The sequence below is a fragment of the Lotus japonicus genome, chromosome 4, assembly GCF_012489685.1.
Source record: "Lotus japonicus ecotype B-129 chromosome 4, LjGifu_v1.2".
NCBI lineage: Eukaryota > Viridiplantae > Streptophyta > Magnoliopsida > Fabales > Fabaceae > Lotus > Lotus japonicus.
Genome location: NC_080044.1, coordinates 25027690 through 25048208, shown reverse-complemented (window position 1 = coordinate 25048208; position 20519 = coordinate 25027690). Strand labels below are relative to the sequence as shown.

General features: G+C 39.0%; 3 protein-coding genes across 4 annotated transcripts; 2 read left to right on the top strand and 1 right to left on the bottom strand.

Moving 5' to 3' along the window:
• Positions 1 to 3260: 3260 nt before the first annotated feature.
• Positions 3261 to 5649, top strand: LOC130712536 (PKS-NRPS hybrid synthetase cheA-like). Its single transcript, XM_057562367.1, has 3 exons — positions 3261 to 4045; positions 4156 to 5356; positions 5449 to 5649. Exons 1-3 carry the CDS (start codon positions 3261 to 3263, stop codon positions 5647 to 5649), a joined length of 2187 nt encoding a protein of 728 aa, XP_057418350.1.
• A 3469-nt stretch (positions 5650 to 9118) lies between these two features.
• On the bottom strand, positions 9119 to 16345 carry LOC130711845 (TSL-kinase interacting protein 1). 2 transcript variants are annotated; one of them, XM_057561606.1, is made up of 14 exons: positions 16188 to 16345; positions 15625 to 15813; positions 15402 to 15487; positions 15254 to 15301; positions 15008 to 15117; positions 13355 to 13439; positions 12972 to 13251; positions 12680 to 12814; positions 12429 to 12577; positions 12078 to 12316; positions 10873 to 11233; positions 10158 to 10547; positions 9945 to 10073; positions 9119 to 9608 (listed from the first exon to the last, which is right to left on the bottom strand). In XM_057561606.1, the coding sequence occupies exons 2-14, from the start codon at positions 15752 to 15754 to the stop codon at positions 9381 to 9383; spliced, it is 2370 nt and encodes a 789-aa protein (XP_057417589.1). In that variant the 5' UTR covers positions 15755 to 15813; positions 16188 to 16345; the 3' UTR covers positions 9119 to 9380. The 2 variants fall into 2 exon arrangements, with proteins under 2 accessions (XP_057417589.1, XP_057417591.1); XM_057561608.1 differs by having other exon boundaries at positions 16170 to 16343.
• A 1351-nt stretch (positions 16346 to 17696) lies between these two features.
• On the top strand, positions 17697 to 20181 carry LOC130712535 (uncharacterized). The gene is made up of 7 exons (XM_057562366.1): positions 17697 to 17837; positions 17886 to 17899; positions 18676 to 18797; positions 18866 to 19089; positions 19174 to 19328; positions 19410 to 19536; positions 20083 to 20181. Exons 1-7 carry the CDS (start codon positions 17697 to 17699, stop codon positions 20179 to 20181), a joined length of 882 nt encoding a protein of 293 aa, XP_057418349.1.
• Positions 20182 to 20519: the final 338 nt, after the last annotated feature.

The window sequence follows — 20519 nt, the reverse complement described above, 5'->3', positions numbered from 1 at the left end:
TGCTGGCGGGCCGCTTGAGCTGTCTCTCTTACACCGTTACCCGGACCACATAGCGCCGTGGACGTGGCATTCCATTTTTGGCACCACTGACGATCGTTACGAGGACCGACTTGAGTTGAAGGTGTCCACTGTTGGGTTAAAGCTGGTGAATATGCCATTGGAGGGCGATGCTCATAGGGATGTACTGACACTTGTGGCGGCGACCGGACTGCTTCATCTCGTCAGGTCCAGTTATCAGGAGACAGACTCTGGACTTGTCTCGGCCCTTGTGGAGAGGTGGCACGAGGAGACCAGTAGCTTCCACATGCCGTTTGGGGAGATGACTGTGACCCTGGACGACGTGTCGGCCATTCTTCATCTCCCGACCAGTGGGAGGTTCTATACTCCGGCAGCCCTTAGTAGACTAGAGATGGCTGAGACCTGCGTGCGGTTGCTAGGGGGGCAGAGCTTTGATTACAGCGAGGAGTTTGATGCATGCAATACTCAGGGGCTGCGGTTCTGCTTCATGCAAAAAAGTTATGAGGTCGCTGTTACAGGTTTGTCTTAATAATTATTTAATTTGTCTCTTTTTTTTTAATCTTAGTTTACTTAATGATAACTGTTTGTTTTATGCATTGTAGAGAGGCGGTACCACCATGCAGCCATGTTGTACCTACTGAATCTCCTCGGCGCGACGTTGTTCGCCTGCAAGAGTGGAGGACACTACACCACGATCCACTGGATTGGCATGCTGGAGCATCTTGATCGGGTACATGAGTTTGCGTGGGGCGCCATTGCGCTTGCCACTTTGTACGACCAGCTTGGTCGGTCCTCACGCAGCGCTACCAGACAGATGAGCGGTTACACGTCCTTGTTGTTAGCATGGGCCTACGAGCACTTCCCTGACGCCCTTGTACGCCGGTATCAGAACCGGGATTACGTGGAGACCGAACCTAGAGCGTGCAGGTGGATCGAGTCACGGACGGGCCATGCTAGGTTGCAGGAGAGGCGAGTCCTATTTGATGAGATGACGTCAGCTGACGTCATCTGGACTCCATATGAGGCGCACAAGTCTGTGCGACCGCAGAATGCGAGGGCTTTGTTCTCGGGATACATCCGGACTCCCTACGGGCCGGCTGTGCGACCTCATCTTCCGGAGCGGGTGTTGTGGCAGTTTGGATCCGTGCAGACCGTCCCGAGGCACCCTTCTGTCGTGATGGAGAGATCTCCTGGTGCTGAGGATGTTGATGCAGCGTTCGCGGCCTATGAGCAGTACCTAGTTCCTGAGGGCGTCCCTGCTACTGTAGGTGGACAGACATCGTCAAATTACATGGACTGGTACAGCATGGTATCTCATCGGTTCATCATCCCGAATACGAAGAGGGCGGAACTCAGTGCCGTTGTAAGTATGAAAACTATTTTCTTTTACACTTGCGATTTTGTGTATGTCATTTACTAACATGTGTATTTATTTATTTTCAGGCTGCTCTGCGTAGGGGTGTGGATTTGCTTGAGCAGTCACTCGAGGTTGATGATGCTCCCTCAGTAGACTCAGTCTCCCGCACTTTAGTTGATCGGGCACTCGAGGTCTTCCGAAACTTGGCCGGGACCCAAGGCGTTGCTTTTGCTGCTGAGAGACTAGGCGTCAGAGCCAGAGTTAGAGGCAGGGCAGGCGGTAGAGGAGGGGGAGGTCGTAGGGGTAGGGGAGGCCGTAGGGGTAGGGGATAGTGACTAGCTTTGACATTATGTTTAGTACTTTTATGAGTTTCTGAGTTTGGCTTTGACATTATTGTAGTACTTTTATGAGTTTCTGACTACGTATTTCACGTTATTATTTCATAATTTATGAGTTTTATGATCACCGGTACTTTTATTTCATAATTTCTGAGTTTAGTTTTTCAATTAAGAAATTGTAGCAGGTGATATTCTGGAACAACACCAGTTTTTAGACATTATAGTTTCACTTTCCGAAAGGTTTCGGAATATAAAGTTCCAAAACCTTTCGGAACATAAAGTTCCAAAACCTTTCGGTACATAAAGTTCCAAAACCTTTCGAGACTTAAAGTTCCAAAACCTTACAAATAAGGGGTGGCAAATCTAATTTTTACTGTTTCGGAATATAAACCACCGGAATCATTCAGAACATAAAGTTCCGAAATTAAAGGTGCACAAGTCTGCCACCCTGCCACCATGACTTCTCCCACACTCCTCCACCTATCCTACTACTCTACTGATTTATTACTACCCTCCTCCACCACCAACCCTCTCTACTTCTCTCTTTATTCTTCCTGCCTTCTTCCCAACCACCATCATTGCACCACCACCACCACCACAAGACACCACCACCACCATTTCACCATTGTTCCATTGTGCCACCACCATTGTTCCATTGTGCCACCAAGTTCCAGATCTTCAAGTTTCAAGTTGTTGTTTGGTAAGTTCTCTTTCTCTCCCACCAGATTTACATACAAATGATTAAATTTCCCACCACATTTTTTATTTCTGTGCCGTGCTTCATCTCTGCACATATGTTTCGAAACTTATAGTTCCAAAAGGTTTCAAAACTTAAACTGCCGAATGGCTTTGGAACATAAACTGCCGAATTGCTTCGGAAGATAAACTGCCGAAACTATGTAATTAAACCAGTAGCAGTGGCATTTTGCAGGCAGATGACAGACCCATTCATTTTTTATGAAACAGTGCTGCTTCAAGCTGCATATGATGCGTATGATGCTGGGAATGTTGAGCCTACAAGTATCACTCCGTTTGTGCCACCAACTATAAGTGTGGATGCCACACATTTATTTACAACTGATCAGGTATTAATTGAATATAGTATGACAGTATTGTTTAGCGAATCTGAAGTGATATGTCTTAATTTCGAACAGATATTTGATACACGTGATGACCTTCTGAATTGGGTTCGGAATGTTGGAAAGGAGAATGGATACGAGATAGTGATCGGAAGGTCCAACAAAGGAACAAAAGGCGGAGCTATAAAAGTTATTTTGTTGTGCGGGAGGAATGGTGTGTACGTGCCCTACAAGGACCCGAAAACGTTCAAGTACAACACCACCGGATCAAAAAAGTGCAATTGTCCTTTTACACTTAAAGGACAACCTACGGAGGGTGATAGAAATTGGTGGCTGAAAGTCATGTGGGGGAAGCACAACCATGAACCAGCTAGGTCACTAGTTGGCCACTCCTACGTTGGTCGACTAACGGGGGAAGAGAAGGGGCAGTTGTCAACTATGCATAAGTCTTGAGTTGCACCGAGACACATGCTACTGGCTTTGAAGGAACAAAATCCAGGTAACTTGACTACAATCACTCAAGTGTACACTTGCTGCAAAACAATCAAGAAAGAAGCACAGGGACCATTGACAGAAATGCAATTTTTGATGAAGAAGCTGACAGAAGCCAACTATGTTCACTTTGAAAGACAAGCTGACGATTCGGATGTCATTAGAGATGTTTTCTGGGCTCATCCTGATGCTATCAAACTCTTCAACACATTCCCTCATGTGGTCGTCATGGATTGCACGTATAAGACAAATAAATACCGGATCCCCTTGCTTGAAATGGTTGGCTTGACTTCTACTGGTAAGACTTTCTCCATAGCATTTTGCTACATGACTCAAGAGCGCACACATGACTATGTTTGGGCCTTGGACTGCATGAAGTCTCTGCTTGCCAACCCTGTCAGATTACCTGGTGTTATTGTCACTGACAAAGAATTGGCTTTAATGAATGCTGTTTCGCAAACTTTTCCCACCTCTTGCAATTTATTATGTTTGTTCCACATCAAGAAGGTTGTTGAGGCAAAGTGCAAATTGTGGGTTGCCAAAGACGATTTCAAAGATATAGTAATGGAGCAATGGACAGATTTGGTGAATGCGGAAACAGAGCAACAATATGAGAAGGAATGGAGGAACATGTGTGCCATGTGTAAAGATCACCCAAAGTTCACAAAGTACATTTCTGAGACATGGTTAACTCACAAGGAGAAGTTTGTGAAGGCATGGACAAACAATGTGATGCATTTTGGAAACACAACAAGTAACAGGTAATACACACAGTTTATTACTTGTGATACGTTTTACATTTGTTAAACGACTTCATTTATTGTTTCATGTTTGAAAATGGGTAATTCAGAGTTACAATATTTGTATGCAGGGCTAAAAGTACACATGCAGCCTTCAAGAAGATGCTAAGGAACAGCAAGGGTAACTTGTGCGATTCATGGGATGCAGTGGATAGGTTGACAACTGTGAGGCACAATGAAATTGTAGCATCTTTTGAGCGCAGCATTAACATTGTAGAGCACCGTTTCAAGTCTAAAATGTATGTGAATGTAAGGGGGTTCGTGGCTGAAAAAGCCCTTCAACTCATGCACGATGAACAAAACAGAGGGTGGGGTCAGGATGAGGTATGTGGTTACTTGATGAAAGTCACTCATGGACTACCTTGCGCTTATGCACTTCAGAGTTATGCTTCAATTCCGTATAAGGCAGTGGATCTGTTCTGGAAGATACTTTCTTGGGAAAAAGTGCTTGTTCCGGATAGACAAACCTCAAACCATGGAGACATTCAGTATGACATCGAGGCCTTGGTTGCTCATTACAGTACTCTGGATGATGCAGGCCAAAGTATGCTGAGGAGGAAGGTTAAAGAGTTGTATTGTCCTCAGAGTAGTTCACTATGTCCTCCTGAAGTGAAGATAAAAACCAAGCAGTCATCCAAAGCCAAGGGGAGTAAGCCACCTACACGTGAACCAATAGGATCCTTGAGGCGGGAGCCTTCACATTGGGAACGTAATGAGAGCAACGCAACACCTACGCTTGCCAAATGTCCTCCACCAACTATACGGTCCAGGAATCGTTCATCACAAGCTAGTAAGTCAAAGAACAAGAATTTTATCGGGAAGTCTCCACCCCCCAGCATCTACTTGGGGTACTTGCCATCTTTTTTCCTACCATATATAGATGAAGTGATAGATGTTGATGGAGATGGTAATTGTGGCTATAGAGCGGTCGTTGCATTGCTGGGACATCCGGAAGGGCAGAATGGTTGGCATTCGATTAGGGAAAAGTTGATGGAAGAACTCGAACGGCATCAGTATTTATATAACACCATGTGGGGTTTTGATATAGTTCAGGCCTTGCACTTTCGTCTCACCCTCCCTCATGATCAGATGGCCACTGACGACAAATGGATGCACTTACCGAAGATGGGGTATCTCATTGCTACAAGGTTTCAGGTGGTATTTATCTCCATTTCGGAAAAATCAAGTTACACTTACCTTCCATTGATAGGCGCCCCACCAGAGGTACACACAGTTATAGCTGTTGGTCATGTGCCCAACCACTTTGTACAGGTATATCTTTTGTTATGTACCCTAATTTATTTTTATTGCTAGATAATTTATGTTAGTTATCTAATTTTATTGTTATACTCTCTCAAATGTAGCTTAAGTTGTTGCATGGACATCTGATTCGGTATATTGCTCCCCAATGGCCATACAACGTCCTACCACCCACGACCGAATGGATTAACCCATATCAAGACCGTATGGCCAGATTTGCGCTTGAACACACTGCTTGGAGGGCTGCTATTGCTGGACCTCTTGTTCCAAATGTGAATGACTACATAGACATCACAAAAGACTAATGATTGATGTTTGTAAATTGGTGTCAATGAATGAGATTTATGTAAATTTTCCTATGTTCAAGACTACGTTTAAGACCTCTAATTATTAATTTAAGGTATTTTGATTCATAATGTGGTTCAATTGCTTTATTTGTGTATCTTCATTGCTTCTCATTGAGGTGTTTCTGGTTTGTGTTTCTGCTACTGTGTGTGCATCTGTTAAACAGGTTCGGAAGTTTATCTACCGAAACTGATTTTGATTGGTTTCGGATCTTAATGATCCGAATCTTAAAAAACCAACGTTTGCTGTGAATAATAGTTTCCGGAGTTAATCTTCTGAAATATTGTAGGTTTCAGAACTTTATCTTTTGAACATAACATATTTCGGAAGTTTATGTTCCGAAGGGTACTCCTGGCATTTTTTTTAAAATGCTGGGTGGCAAATCTAATCCTTGGGGTGGGAAATCCAAATCTCGGAGAAGACCTTCTCCTTCAACTGGTTGTTACGTTTCAGACTGACTGTCACATTTGAACCTTCAACCCTAATACTAAAATTGAAGAATTGGATTTTTGAAAAAAAAAAATATTTACTTTTGTTTACTGATTTACCATAGTAATTATTAACCTTTGTATTTTATTAAGGTCCCTGACCTTTTAACTATTTTCCTAAAAAATTCATCTACCTTTTTTTTAGAAAAATGAAAAATTTATAACTTCAATTCCACATGTCAATAAGTTATTGGGCCATGTAATTCAGGTACCACACCCAAAAAAAAGTTTGGGTTCCACAGAAATTACCTAAAAATATGGGTTAAGCATCATATTGGTCCCTGTCTTTGTCTCGCCGTCTGATCTAAGTCCCTCGCCGGAAAATTTATTGCATTTGGTCCTCGTCTTTGAAATATTTTTGGGGCGGATCCTCGCCGGAGGGCGGAGCTCCGGCGAGTGATGATTTGGATCGCTGACTGTGTTAGTTATGCTTACGTGGATTTAAAAAAATTAAAATTTAAAAAAAATTACATGTCAGATCATTAATCAAATTTACTAAAATTAAACATATTAACAAATCTAACCTAAATGAATTAACAAAACTAATTTTCCCCAAAATTAACTTCAATTCCCCCAAATTAACCCAAAAAAAAACACTCCAGAATCATCATCATCATCAAAACACCCCAAAACCAAACTAGATATGAACAATCTTTGACAAATCTGATAAAAAAATTTCCTGTTTTTTTTCTTTTCCATTATCATTTCCCTCTCCTTTTAATCATCATCATCATTTCAGCATGAGGATTCAAACACAAACTCAATCTCCCAATCTCAAAATTCAGAAACAGAAACTCAACCTCCAAATCATCATGATTTCATACCCAGAAACACAAACTCTGCAACCCAGTACACAACAACACAAAACCCAGAACCAACAAACTCAACCTCCCAATCTCAAAACTCTGCAACCCAGTACACAACAACACAAACCCAAAACACCAACCTCAAACCCCAGCAACATCAACCCCAACCCCAACAACATCAACCCCAACCCCCTCCTTCCTCCCACGCTCCCCAACCCTCACCCAACCTCACCCTCACCCTCACCCTCACCCTCACCCTCACCCTCACCCTCACCCACATGCAACCTGCAACCTCACGGCCTCACCCTCACCCTCACCCACCTGCAACCTGCAACCTCACCCTCACCCTCACCCTCAAACCCCCAACCCACAGCCTCACCCTCACCCTCAAACCCCCAACCCGCAACCTCACCTTCACCCTCACCCACGGCCTCACCCAACCTCAACCCTCACCCTCACCCTCACCTTCACCCACTTGCAACCTCACCCTCACCCCCAAACCCCAAACCATGAAAAAGAGAAAGAGAGAAAGAGGAGATCCTTTGGTGATGAAGAAGATCTGAGGGGACGACCCAGATTGAGGGAAGACGATCTGCACCAGATCTGCCCATTGAAGACGAACGAGAGAGCGATGATGGCGGGTTCGAGGGAGAGCTCCTCGTCGACGAGGCTCATCGTGCGTTTGGGGGAAAATATTTGAGGGCTCTGCCTTGGAGATCGAGAGTTTGGGGAAAAAAATTTGAGGGTTTTGCCTTGGAGATGGAGAGTTTAGAAGCAGTGATCGGTGGTGGTGGTCGGTTCTTTGAGGATCGGTGGTGGTGGTTGATTGCGTCGGTGATGTTGATGATGATAACAAGAAGAAGCTGAAAATGTGATGTTGATGATGATAATGATAACTGGGAAGTTGGTAAGGGATTAGAACCTAATTTGATAGGGAATTTGGGGAATTTGTTTTTAATAATTAATTTAGGGTTAGTTTTTTAATTAGATTTCTTTTTGTTAATTAAATTAAAATTTCTGATGTGTATTTTATTTTTATTTTTTCATTATTTTTTTATTCCACACCATCTCATTAAGCCTAGTCAGCGTGCCATTTAAGGACTCGCCGGAGCTCCGCCCTCCGGCGAGGATCCGCCCCAAAAATATTTCAAAGACGAGGACCAAATGCAATAAATTTTCCGATGAGGGACTTAGATCAGACGGCGAGACAAAGACAGGGACCAATATGATGCTTAACCCTAAAAATATTGAAATATTAATGTAACCAGATGCTTCGTAACTTTAGTATCATACTAACAAATAACAATAATTGCTGTAGTTTTAATGTCACATTTGTCTGGGGAGTTTTTTTTAAAACTTATTTGTTCTTTTTTTTTTTCATTAAATTGTGAATGTATGAGCATGCATGTTATATTATGCAGTGTTTAATTCTGTGACATTGGGATATTATTCTTTTGTAAGAGGTTTGTCCTCTTGATTTGATGTAATTGTCGCTTGGCTGCCGATAGTGGCTTTAATCTTAAGTATCCGGGACCAAAAAAATGTTAGGTTACAACATACAAAAGGTAAGAATAAAAGGAGGAAAAATGATTCCTGAACCACTGAACAGTAGAAACACCCCTTTTTCCTGCGGATTTGGTCAAATAATACACTGAACTAACCACCTAAATACACATGACTAACCATAAAGCACATAACCGTGTAAAGTTGAAATTCCTAAATTAGGGATTTGGCCAAATAATACACTGAACTAACCACCTAAATACACATGACTAACCATAAAGCACAGAACCGTGTAAAGTTGAAATTCCTAAATTAGGGATTTGACCAAATAATACACTGAACTAACCACCTAAATACACATGACTAACCATAAAGCAGAGAAACCGTGTAAAGAGTCATGTGTATTTAGGTGGTTAGTTCAGTGTATTATTTGGCCAAATCCCTAATTTAGGAATTTCAACTTTACACGGTTCTGTGCTTTATGGTTAGTCATGTGTATTTAGGTGGTTAGTTTAGGTGGTTAGTTCAGTGTATTATTTGGCCAAATCCGCAGGAAAAAGGGGTGTTTAGGGGTGTTTTACTGTGTAGTGGATCATTACTCTAAAAGGAGGGATATCTTCTTTACTTAGAAATTACAAAAAAAAAGAGGATATTTTATACAGAAGCTGACAGAACCAAACGAGACTGATACAATACAATCCTTCCATGACATTTTTTTGTACAAACAGGGAAGAGACCCAAATTAGATAAACATATACAGGAAGAGTTGAAGTGGCTCAAACCAATTCATCAGCATGCACACCTCAAGTTAGTTCAAGGAAAAAAGTTATTCTTAGCAAACTTGAACCAGAAAAGTTCATGGGAAAATCAGAGAAGGTCAGATCATGTTGAGTATCAAGTACCACTTCCAATTTTAAACTCTGAAAGAGTGGCAGTTTCTTGAACCTCAACTGTTGATGGTGCTTCCTTCTTGTCAACCCCAAAAAAGGAGCAGTTTTGGAACGCATCCAGGCTGCTGGCTATCAAGCGGTTCAGTCCACTGAGACTATCACTTAAAAGTAGATCTTCACTGTGGTACTTAGTTGTTGGTACATCCAAATCCAACGGTCCCAAAGAATCAGGCTGCAATACAGCAGAAACCAAAGATAAGGAGGGAAATAAAGTAAAATGTATAGCGAAGTACCCCAAAACTAGTATCAATAGACAACACAAATAAATGCGTTTGAAAAGAAAAAATAACATTTCATTCCTTCTAACGAGTGCAACATTTCAAATTTGTTAAGAAAATAGATTTCTTATTTTGATTGATAGTTTAAAGTGCAAGCATATCCAGAGGATTAAAAACATGACTCCCTGAGATAAACTTCCTACAAATTGTCCAGCCAGGTGAACCTAAACAGCGATAAAGAAGCCATGAACTTTAACAGGGGAAAAACAAGAGCTTAGAAAGAAAAGTACCCAATACATATCTGCTATCCCGCTAAATTCCTTCGCTAAATGATCCTGGATATCTGCATCAGACTCAGAACTGTCCATAGGCGTAGAGTCTGTTTGATCATCCACAAGCCTCTCTTTTTCAGGTGACAGCTGCCATAAAAACTATGAAAATTAAACCGTATTTCACTTTGCAAGCAATGTTAGGCAGTAGATGACAAAATTAAGAAATACTACCTTATCCAACTTCTCATAGCTTCCAGGATCTTTTTTCTCAGACTCTAAATTAACGGGAGATAAACAAGGACCATTTTCATGAAAACTATGAACCTTTCTAAATGAGAAAGCATCACATGTTTCTTCAGCATCCCAGATGGAAGACATATGAGATGTCATAGCTGGCTGTCCAATCTTATCTTGGTGTCTAGATATGTGAGCAGCAATAGCAGCATCAAAAGAATCACAAGTAAAAGGAATTTGCTGAACACTGTGACAATTCTCAGCAACAGGAGGATCATGGCAGTCCTGGGATACCCCTGAAAGCAGGTCCCCCACACTAATGTTGGTAAGGCTGTCAGCCCACGCACCAGCTGACAGCCCTGCTCCACTGCTTAATTTCAACTCATCCTGAATGCATACAGGAGGCTTAAAGCTTTAAACAATGGCATTATAGATATGGATTCCAAGAATGAGATATTAGACAACTTAACTAACCAAACAAAAACAGAAGTCAATGTTACCAGTCAAACTTATAAATAATGTTTAACATGAACATAGCAATCTATAAAGAGGAGGGGAAATATGTCTAAGATCACAAGAAACAAGAAAAGTTATATCATGAGAGCATACAATAAGGTGATAGTTCAAGATACTTAGTATAAAATATGAAAATATACAGTAACACCTTAGGGCTCATAGAAGTAAGAACAAGAAATGAGAGAATGCAAATTACCATGTCTTCTAACTGTCTAGTCACAGTTCCATCCCCAACATCTTTTCCATGCCATGATATATTGTCCGTAGGTTCACAAGGTTCCTCAGAGCTTGTATTCAGGTAAACACTATCATCTCTAGCATTAGGCAGATCAGTTGAAGTAGTGGTAAGAGCACAGTTTCTGTTCAAGGATGTTCCACAATCTTCAGAGAGCTCCATGGAATGATTATCAGTTGATGGCGTAGGACGTGATGTCAATTTCATAACCTGATCATTTGTATTGTCCACACCAACTTTGGATTGTTTAGGCATGCAGTCGGATACTACAGGCACTTGCATATTTAATGCCACAAGCTCGGTATTGGAGAACCAACCATACCTTAAGAAATACATAAATATGATCACATTAAAATAAGCTTCCATCGATAAGATGACCAGAGTATAGGTTATACGTTTCTCTTAGAGAAGAAAAAACAGTAATTTTTTCTTAAAATATTTGAACTTATTCGGAATTTACATTTCTACAAGTACCTCAACTTTCTCACATAACAGTTAGATCTCACCACTGAAACCAATGAATTACATGTTAGGATGTTCCATTTGAACTTATTCGGAATTTACTTTTCGCTGAACCTTGAGTGTGTGTGTGTGTGTGTGTGTGTGTGTGTGAGAGTGACTTGTGTACATGTATTTGTAAATATTCAGAATCAATGAATCACATTTTCAGTTTCTGCATTCTATCTCACTCAGTCAATCTAAACCTTTTTAGACATCCAAAAACCGTACGATACTCGCATGACATGCGTCAGACAATCCTTTTCAAGCGTCCTAGTAAAAGTTTCTTTTTTCAGCTAGGACACTTAGTCGACATTCAGATAAGCCTTGAGTGACACTTGAAATAACTATCATAAAAGTCAACTTAAATTATAAAAAAGAAAAAGTAAACCTAAAAAATGTGCAAAAATTCCTCCAACACAGTTCTTTTGGGACTGTCTCTTCTTCTGCTATTCATCTTGTATCCTCCCCCTCCCCCCCTCCCAACAAAGACTTGTCTGTGTCGTGTCCCATGTCTGTATACATGCCTAATCAGTAATTAAAACAATGATATTTCACAAGTTCTTTTGAAAAGGTTAAATAAAACCAAATCCATTGTCTTATATGTAACTGCATAGTTACTTTAGATGTAACATTGAAACCAAGAGGGCAGCGCGGAAAAGTGGTACCTTAAACGGACTATGGGCGGACTTCCAACCATTGCATGTATATCTGCTGCAGTAAGAGTACATTCCTGGGTCCATCTCTGATAGTTAACCAAGTTTTCCTTTTGAATGCCATACGGAAAAAGCATTAACTCCCCAATTGCTATGCTTGAACTGCCCCATTTACGGATTAGATGTTCCAAAATCGATGATATCTTCTTTCGTGTACTAAGTGTAAGCTCCAAGTATGGATTATGCTTATCCTAGGGGGAAAAGAAAGAAAGAAAAACAATAAATATATAACTTTTTTTTCAGAAGCAATTACACATTGGAACAGCAAGATGCTTCTTGTTGTTGGTTTTCTTTCATCCATACCATTTCCAAGGCTCTTCGGGTAGGTTCATCAATTGGGAATAACTGGAGCTTAAGTTTCATACTGTTTGGCATGTTGTTATCAACAGAGTGATTTTGTGGAAATGTGGGTAACGGCAGGACATGTTCAACAGGATCAGCACATTTTTCTCCTGGAATGAACATACATAAATAAGCGTAGAGCAACAGCAGATCCCTAGAAAGTCCTAATGGGAGCAAGGATTGGATAAAACTATGACCACTGTGATAGCTACCTGGATTCTCCTGGTCATGTTCAACCTCTTTAACAGTAGCAGCTCGCTCCAAATGCTCAGCAGCATCAGCAACTAAAGAAACACCGGCAATTGCAGCCTTCTCCCATTTTTTATATGCAGCTGTTGTGTTCATACCTAGTAGAGAGAGATGTAACAAATTTTATGCTATAAAAGAAGTAATAAGAAAAATAACTAAGTAAAATTTACTTTCAATATATATTATCATTAAAGGAAAATTAGTTTAAAGTGAAAAACTAGTAAAAGATCTTGAAGGGAATTGAAAAAGAATCACCAGATTTCTTTCGTTGCCTTGTAGGTTTCATGGTATTCGAATCTCCCTTAGTGTTACTACGGCTAACACCCATGTTTACATTGCGCTTCAGTGATGGTTTTGAAGGTCCTACTTTTATATTATTTTGACTATCATCAAGAACTAGATCATCTGCTAGGTCATCATTTCCCAATGATCTATGTTGGTTTGAGACTGTGCTAGGAGTAGGAGGAAGACAGCTTCCCCCCTGCAAGGATCGCTTCCTTACATTCTTCTTCCGGTCCTTCAAAAGTTGGTGCTCCTTCATTGCAAAAAAAAATAGCTCAGCTACAGCATATACTGCACATATAAAAAATAAAAATAAAATCCATAAAAATATCAAAATACAAATAGTTTACACTAACCAAGGCTTCTAAAAATATTTTAAACCTTCGGGGCTTTAGGTGAAGCTTTGAGGCTTTGCAGCTATACTTTTCTAATAACGACCACCTGTATCACAGGTCAGATAATTTGAGAAGAGAGCATCTCTATAATCTAGTGAGAAACTTCCAATGCAAAAAAAAATCCAAGAATAATAATCATAGTACACCCCAATACTTATTCGAAAGTTACTGTTAGATGGAAAATCAGAAAATGCACTTTCCATGTAAAAATGTTCTGCACTATAATCAAATGATATGTTGCTGATAGGCCCACTACTATAAGAGGAGCCGAAGCCTGCACAACATGGAATAATTGACTCACTTGCACAGTTAGTGAGATAATTGTGAATTTGTGACCCAGCAAGGGTATTTTAACTGTAAGTACCACCACATAGCTGGGGGTTAAGAGGTATTGGTTAAAAAAGTAGCAACTACATTAAGAAAAGGGGAGAGTTTTATTGATATGTTCCTCCTAACATGAGCCAGTGAACCCAAAGTGCAAATAGAAACAGAGAATTTACAATTGAAGTCAACAGTATTCGATAGCCTGGTCTCTCCCCAACCGCACAATAACCAGCTAGAAAACTCACTCTCATTGCATTTTTAATGTAATAATAGGATCCTCACCAACTGACAGATTCTATGCAGGATGCCCAACTAGTAAGACCTGGCCCGCTTAATTCTTAGGGGCCATCCTCATTTCTTATTTCTCAGCAAGTAAAAACTCCTAAATGAGGAACAGATACTAACAGAGGGACATGAGGAAAAACATAGGGGATCAATTACAATTAGGAGGTTAGAGGCGAAAGAAGGCAATGGAAGGAGGAGGAAAGAGGAAATTAGGCATGAATTGAGTGAGGTGGAGAAATTTTGGGAGGCAGCAGAATTCCCTTTGTTATGTTTTCTTTTTATCTTCATTTCTCTTGCAATTTAAGCCTTAAAAAGAGGATTCTCTACTTCTAAGAAGATTAGTCTCCTTTACTGAAACCGGTAATTCCGTTAGTTGTGACACATCACATTCAGTCATTAACATAGTCAAACTTGTTAAATGGTAGGAACACGCATCATTGAATGATGGTGTAGAACTCTTTACACTAATAGTGATTCAAAATTGGACTCAAATCAGACTCCAAATCCGTTTTCTTTAAAGGCATACGATCTTTTAAACATTCCCCATAATTGCATACCATGATCTAGGGCACTTGACTAATTAATAGATCCTCACAATTTAAATGTTGAAATCAAATGTCATTTACCGGGTGTCAAGTCAATACTCAAATTAAAATAGGGGATTTTATGTACTTTTAGAATATTAGTGAAGAATTTCACCCCTTAATATTTTCTAGCTATGGAAGATGTTAAACCTTATGATCTCGGCTAGAACCTAGATTTCTATCCAAGGAGTTATTTTCCTCCCGATATCAAAATGTTCTTTCCATTATACTCTTTGTATATCCAAAAAATTCAACTAAATTTCAGCTTTGCATTAATGATCTGTCATACACCCTTGACCTATTTAACAGAAAACTTTATTCACTTGGGCACAAAAAGGCAAAGTTAGCCAACATCTTCAATTATGTGTGTGTGTGTTAGTGTTATACCATTTAAAAATAGCCAATGGGTACATGATTTTACCAGCGAAGCATTGCAGTATTAGTATCTTTGGAGTTTTTGGCATCCAAAGATAATCCTGGACCAAGAAGTTTGTTCATGCGTCTCACAAGCCGGTAATAATAATACCTGACCTGCAAGTCACCACCATGAGAAAAAGAGGGGTGAGAAAAGAAACACGAGTGATGATATATCAGTGAAACAAGCTAACAATTATCATTTTTGGGGGAATGGGAAAACGAAAAGGAAAAAATGCTCCATAACACATACCTGATTCTTGTTTTTACTTCGTACACGGGAAGTGATTTTCTCAAAATTCTAAATTCAAGGATATCGCAATTAGTATTTATTATGATACCAAAAGAAACAAACACAAAAGGTAATAAGTAATAAAAAGTAACAACAAAGGAAAACGTACTTTCCCAACTTGTCGTAATGCGGTGAAGAAGCTTTCCTCCTCTTGACGAGTCCAAGCAGCCCACTGCCTCGTCGGTTTTTTTGGAGCTGTAAATGACAGGCAAGAGAGAAATCATTTACTCCTCATCTCAAATATGCACACGCGACAAGCATAAAAAAAACCGCCAAACCATACAGAAACAAAAAAAAGAAAGAGAAATAAGCATGAAGGTTAAATAACTGACCAGGCATCTCAGGCATGATAGCATTAGCATCAGATGAGGAAACACCCGGATCCCCATTTTGAGCTGAAACATCAGTCTCTGGAACTAGTTGAGGATTTGAATTAAGCATGTTTTGCACCTCGGCCTCCATTTTCTCTTTATTACATGCTCAAGCTACTGGAATTCAAATGCACCTATAGATTCAGTTCCCTAACAACATAAAGAAAAAAATGGAAAACCATGAGAACACCAAAATTCAAGCCGACGATAACATATAGCGAACATTGATCGTAATCCTCGAACACGGGCACGCATCATAGCTCACAATGTCGATCACAAGCACAGAAAAATCAATTCACAACTCCTAGTTTCACACACAACAATAACATCAACTGGACTGTGCTTTTTATTGAAATTCTCATTGTAATTGAAGCAAAAACATCGAGGATGTACCAAAACTACGACAAATTGCATCTCATGGGAATGAAAAACGGTGGCTTGTGTGCGACATTTTGCAGGTTCAAGAGTAAATGGAAAGTAACAACAGGGGAATTAGAAGATGCTACCTTAACGAATTAGCGTACCTCGTTCGTGGTCGGTGACGAAATGGGGAGAAATTGAATCTCTGCAAACCCTAACACGATGGGAAAGGAAGATGATGACAGAAGAAGTAAGATTCACGAAGATGCATGTTCTTCTGATGTTCTAAATCTAAACGCTTCGTTTCCAGTGGTTGCAAAACTTTTATGTAAACTAGTGCTCAGTTTTAAATAGTGAATCTTGTATTGTTATTTATAATTTGGTCCTTATAATAAAATTATATTATAATTCAGTCTTTTGATTATTCTGTTTTTTAGATACATCGGCGGAAAAGAACGAGAAATAAAAATAAAACTATACAATACCAAACGTATCCTTCAAGAGGATAACTTCCAGCTCTGGAGGAGGTGATTTCACCAAAATAAATCCCGAATTCAGTTGATGACTACCCTGATTAGCTAGTCAATCTGCAGTGGAATTTCCATCGCGATGCACCCAAGACAGTTCCACTATCCACCTCTGGTCTAGGAACTCACAGATCTCGTGCAAAAGCCATGCTTGAGCATGATGCTCAATAAGGTCGGGCTCCCTCAAGGTATCAACCAGAACTCTGCAACCTGTCTCACAAAGCAACTTGCGTGTTCCATGATTCCAAGCTAACTGAAGCCCGTCATGAAGAGCCATCACTTCAGCGACAAAAGCGTAGTCATGATGCACGTTGCTAGTAAAACCCAACACCCACTTCCCTGTATCATCGCGCAGTACCCCTCCTTCTTCCATCAAGTCTTTTGATTATTCAAGGCGGTTTAATCTAAATCTAAATACCTCTTAAAAAGAAATCCAAATCTAAATCTAAATGCAATATAAAGGAAAGTTTATAACAAGGAAATTTTTGCCACATGTCAATCATTCACACAACTTCCACTCTAATTTCTCCGAATTAAAAAAAAATCTAAGAGAAATGTTTATTTTCACTTATGGCAAGTTGAACTTGGGTCATATGGAATTAACAAATTTCATGCGGGTAGAGTTGGAATAGCTCATCTAAATAATTTATGTTGTGAATTTTTTTAAACCAAATTATATCTGATATCAATGCTTAACCGTAATTTTTCTGACACTACCAAATTCGTGACCGATCATATTTTTCCTTTAAAACACATTAAAGCATTATTATCTTTCCTTTTTAAACCCACCTCATTGATACCCAATCAAATTTAAACGTCAATTACTCCTATTACTTATGATTAAAAAAATAATTTCCTCCTAAACTGATTAATGACATGCTACGAATTCCATCATGCTGATGATTATCCTTCTTGCTACGAATAACCCTCGATTCTCTCTTCAACTAAAAACAAATTGAGTTATTGTATTTAGATTTCTATCACACATTTATATTGATTGGTTAATTTTGTCAACCCATTTTTACAAATATCATATGACTTTTACTATAAATAAGAGATGAAGTTTAGGGTTTAGGGCATCAACACCTTCGATCTTCTTTAGAGTGCGTTTTCAGGAGCTTTGTTTCTTTACCATTCTCTATCGCAATGACTCCTGCTTATGACAAGATTTCTAACCTCAATCCAATTAGAGATAATTGGAATATTCTTGTGAGGGTTATTCGGTTATGGTGCATTCGTGCAGGAAACCAGTTGACTGGAATTGAGATGATATTGATGGATGATCAAGTATTACTTTATAACATTATATGAAACTGTATATTTTTATTGTTGTAGATGTATCAACTACTGTTTGATTTAAAAATTGAATTAGTTTGTTGTTTTCCTATTATTTAGCTTGCTGTTATCTTCTGTTATTCGATTTATTTGTCATTGTGTGTCTATATACATAAATTATAGCATGTAATCTTAAGTTTTTTATTGTAAAAACAGTACGTCTAAATTCTATATTTGCTCAGATCAAGTAAATTCTATATTTTCTGTTATATATCTGATCAACTTCAATTTTTATGATAGCAATTCCAAGGGTTCCTTTATTCAAGCTACTGTACATAAACATTTGGCCCCAAAGTACGAAAGGCTTATTATGGAGGTTGATGTGTATGCAAGTAGGAACTTCACTCTTACTGACAATACTGAAGGTTTCAAGGTTGCAAATCATGAATTCAAGATAACTATTTAGGGTGAAACTACTACTCTCCTGCAATCTGATTCATTGGTTCCACCTACAATATTTTCTTTTGTCAAATTTGTCGATGTGTTGGGGGGTATTTTAGACGAAACCATCTTAGTAGGTAATTGTGGTTAATTTCTTCCCTTCTGAAATCAATATTTTGTCTAATTTCGTATTTTTTGCATTCCTGCATTTATTGATGCACATGTTTTTTTGTATCACATATTATTGGTCTTTTGACTCGAGTGGGTGAGCAACGCGACTTTGAAGGTGGAAAAGGGATGAAACAGATGGAGCTAGATAATTTTGGGTACTTATCACCCACTGAATTTATTGTATATCTATTTAGTATTATGTACATATATGTAATTCTCTCTTTTGTTTGTTACACAGTGTGCAACTTATGTGCTCTTTCTCGGGACACTATGTAGATGAGCTCGATAGATTACTCTCTGCTGGAGACCCTACGAACGATGTTGTGGTTATCATGTGTGAAAAAATTAAGGACATTCAAGGTATAGTCTACAATCACGTTCTTTGTTAATTGTTGTTTGATGCATACTAACTTTGTGGTGCTTATTAGGTAAGAGGACCATTAAGAATGGGCTGAAATGCTGCAAAATAATGTTCAACCCTACATTTCCTGTTGCTGTTAAGTTTAAGAAAAAAATGTTTCAGCGCCTTCCGTCTCCCACAAAAGGTGTTGGGCGTAACGTAGACGCCTCTCAAGTGTCACTCGAAGATAATTTTATTAATTTCCATGAGAGAAAAACGATTGTTGAACTCAAGGATGCTGGAATTGATATGGTATACTACATACATTTAAATAAAGTTATATATACTATTACTATTTGGTTATAAATTCAAATAATATAATTTTATTTTTTATAGGAGAGTTGTTATATTGCTGAGGCAACAATTAAGTACCTGTTGGACCCTCAAGCTTGGTGGTACAATGTTCGCAGTTGTATCAAGACAGTTCATCCCGATTTTGTTTCTTATTACTATGGTTTGTGTGATCGCTGTGTTGTCAATGTTATGTCGAAGTAATGTTGTACCTTTGCTCAATCTTTTATCCTACAAATAATAGTCTTTGACATGGTAATAATGACTTTTCTTATACTTAGGCATCAGATCAGGATCGAGATCAAAGTCATAGATGAAACTGACTCAACCTATTTTGTAATTTTTGATTGCCCTGCTTTAATTCTCCTGAATCGATCTTGTTCTGACCTGATTGCGAGCTGTGAGAAGGTTATTGATCATTTTTAATTTTTTTATTACAAAGAGGATGGACCAGTTTTGAAAGTATACAGACCGTAAATGGGATCCTAAATAATACCGACCAAGGAGTCTGTCATGCATTAGGATTGTTAACATGTGATGAAGAGAACATTGAAGGAATCACTAAAGCGAGCGAGCTAGATTCTAGACATCGCCTCAGACGGTTATTTGTTACTTTGTTGACGATGAACACAATGAGAATCGCTTATTTTGTGCGGAAGAAGAGTTGGATGTTATTGGATGATGGAATTCTCTATAACAGAGACACCGACATTTGAATGGATTTTCTAACTTGCTAACAACTAACCACTAACATTTGCTTATAAAAAAAAACAGAGACACCGACTTAATTTTTCAAGTACATTAATTTATTGTCCATATGGGAAGTAGTTTGTGTTTACCATATAAGTAATAATTGGATCTTAATATTTAAATACCATATAATATATTTGATCTTTTATTTAAGAAAAAACCATTTTATGCTTATAAGTTAAATAAATTTATTTTTGTATACAGAGTTGCATATTGGAAGTGATGAGCTTCATAACCTGTCTAGTTGATGAATTCAACTACGACAACGCTGAGTTCGCAGAGAAACATCTCAATGTTAAATAGTCTTAATGCAGATCAAAGGAGCGTGTATGACCAAATTATGCAATTTGTTTATGGATATGATGGTACTGAAAAGACGTTTGTTTGGAATACATTATCAGCAACTCTCAAATCCCAAGGCCTAATTGTTCTTAATGTGACTTCAAGTGGTATTTCATCTTTGCTATTGCCTGGAGGGCGAACAACACATTCAAGGTTCTGTATTTCAATAAATATTAATGACTTATCCACTTGCAAAATTAAGCAGGGGAGCCTTAGAGCCAAACTTGTACAGCAAACCAGATTGATTATATGGGATGAGGTGTCCATGCTTAATAGATATTGTTTTGAAGCACTTGATC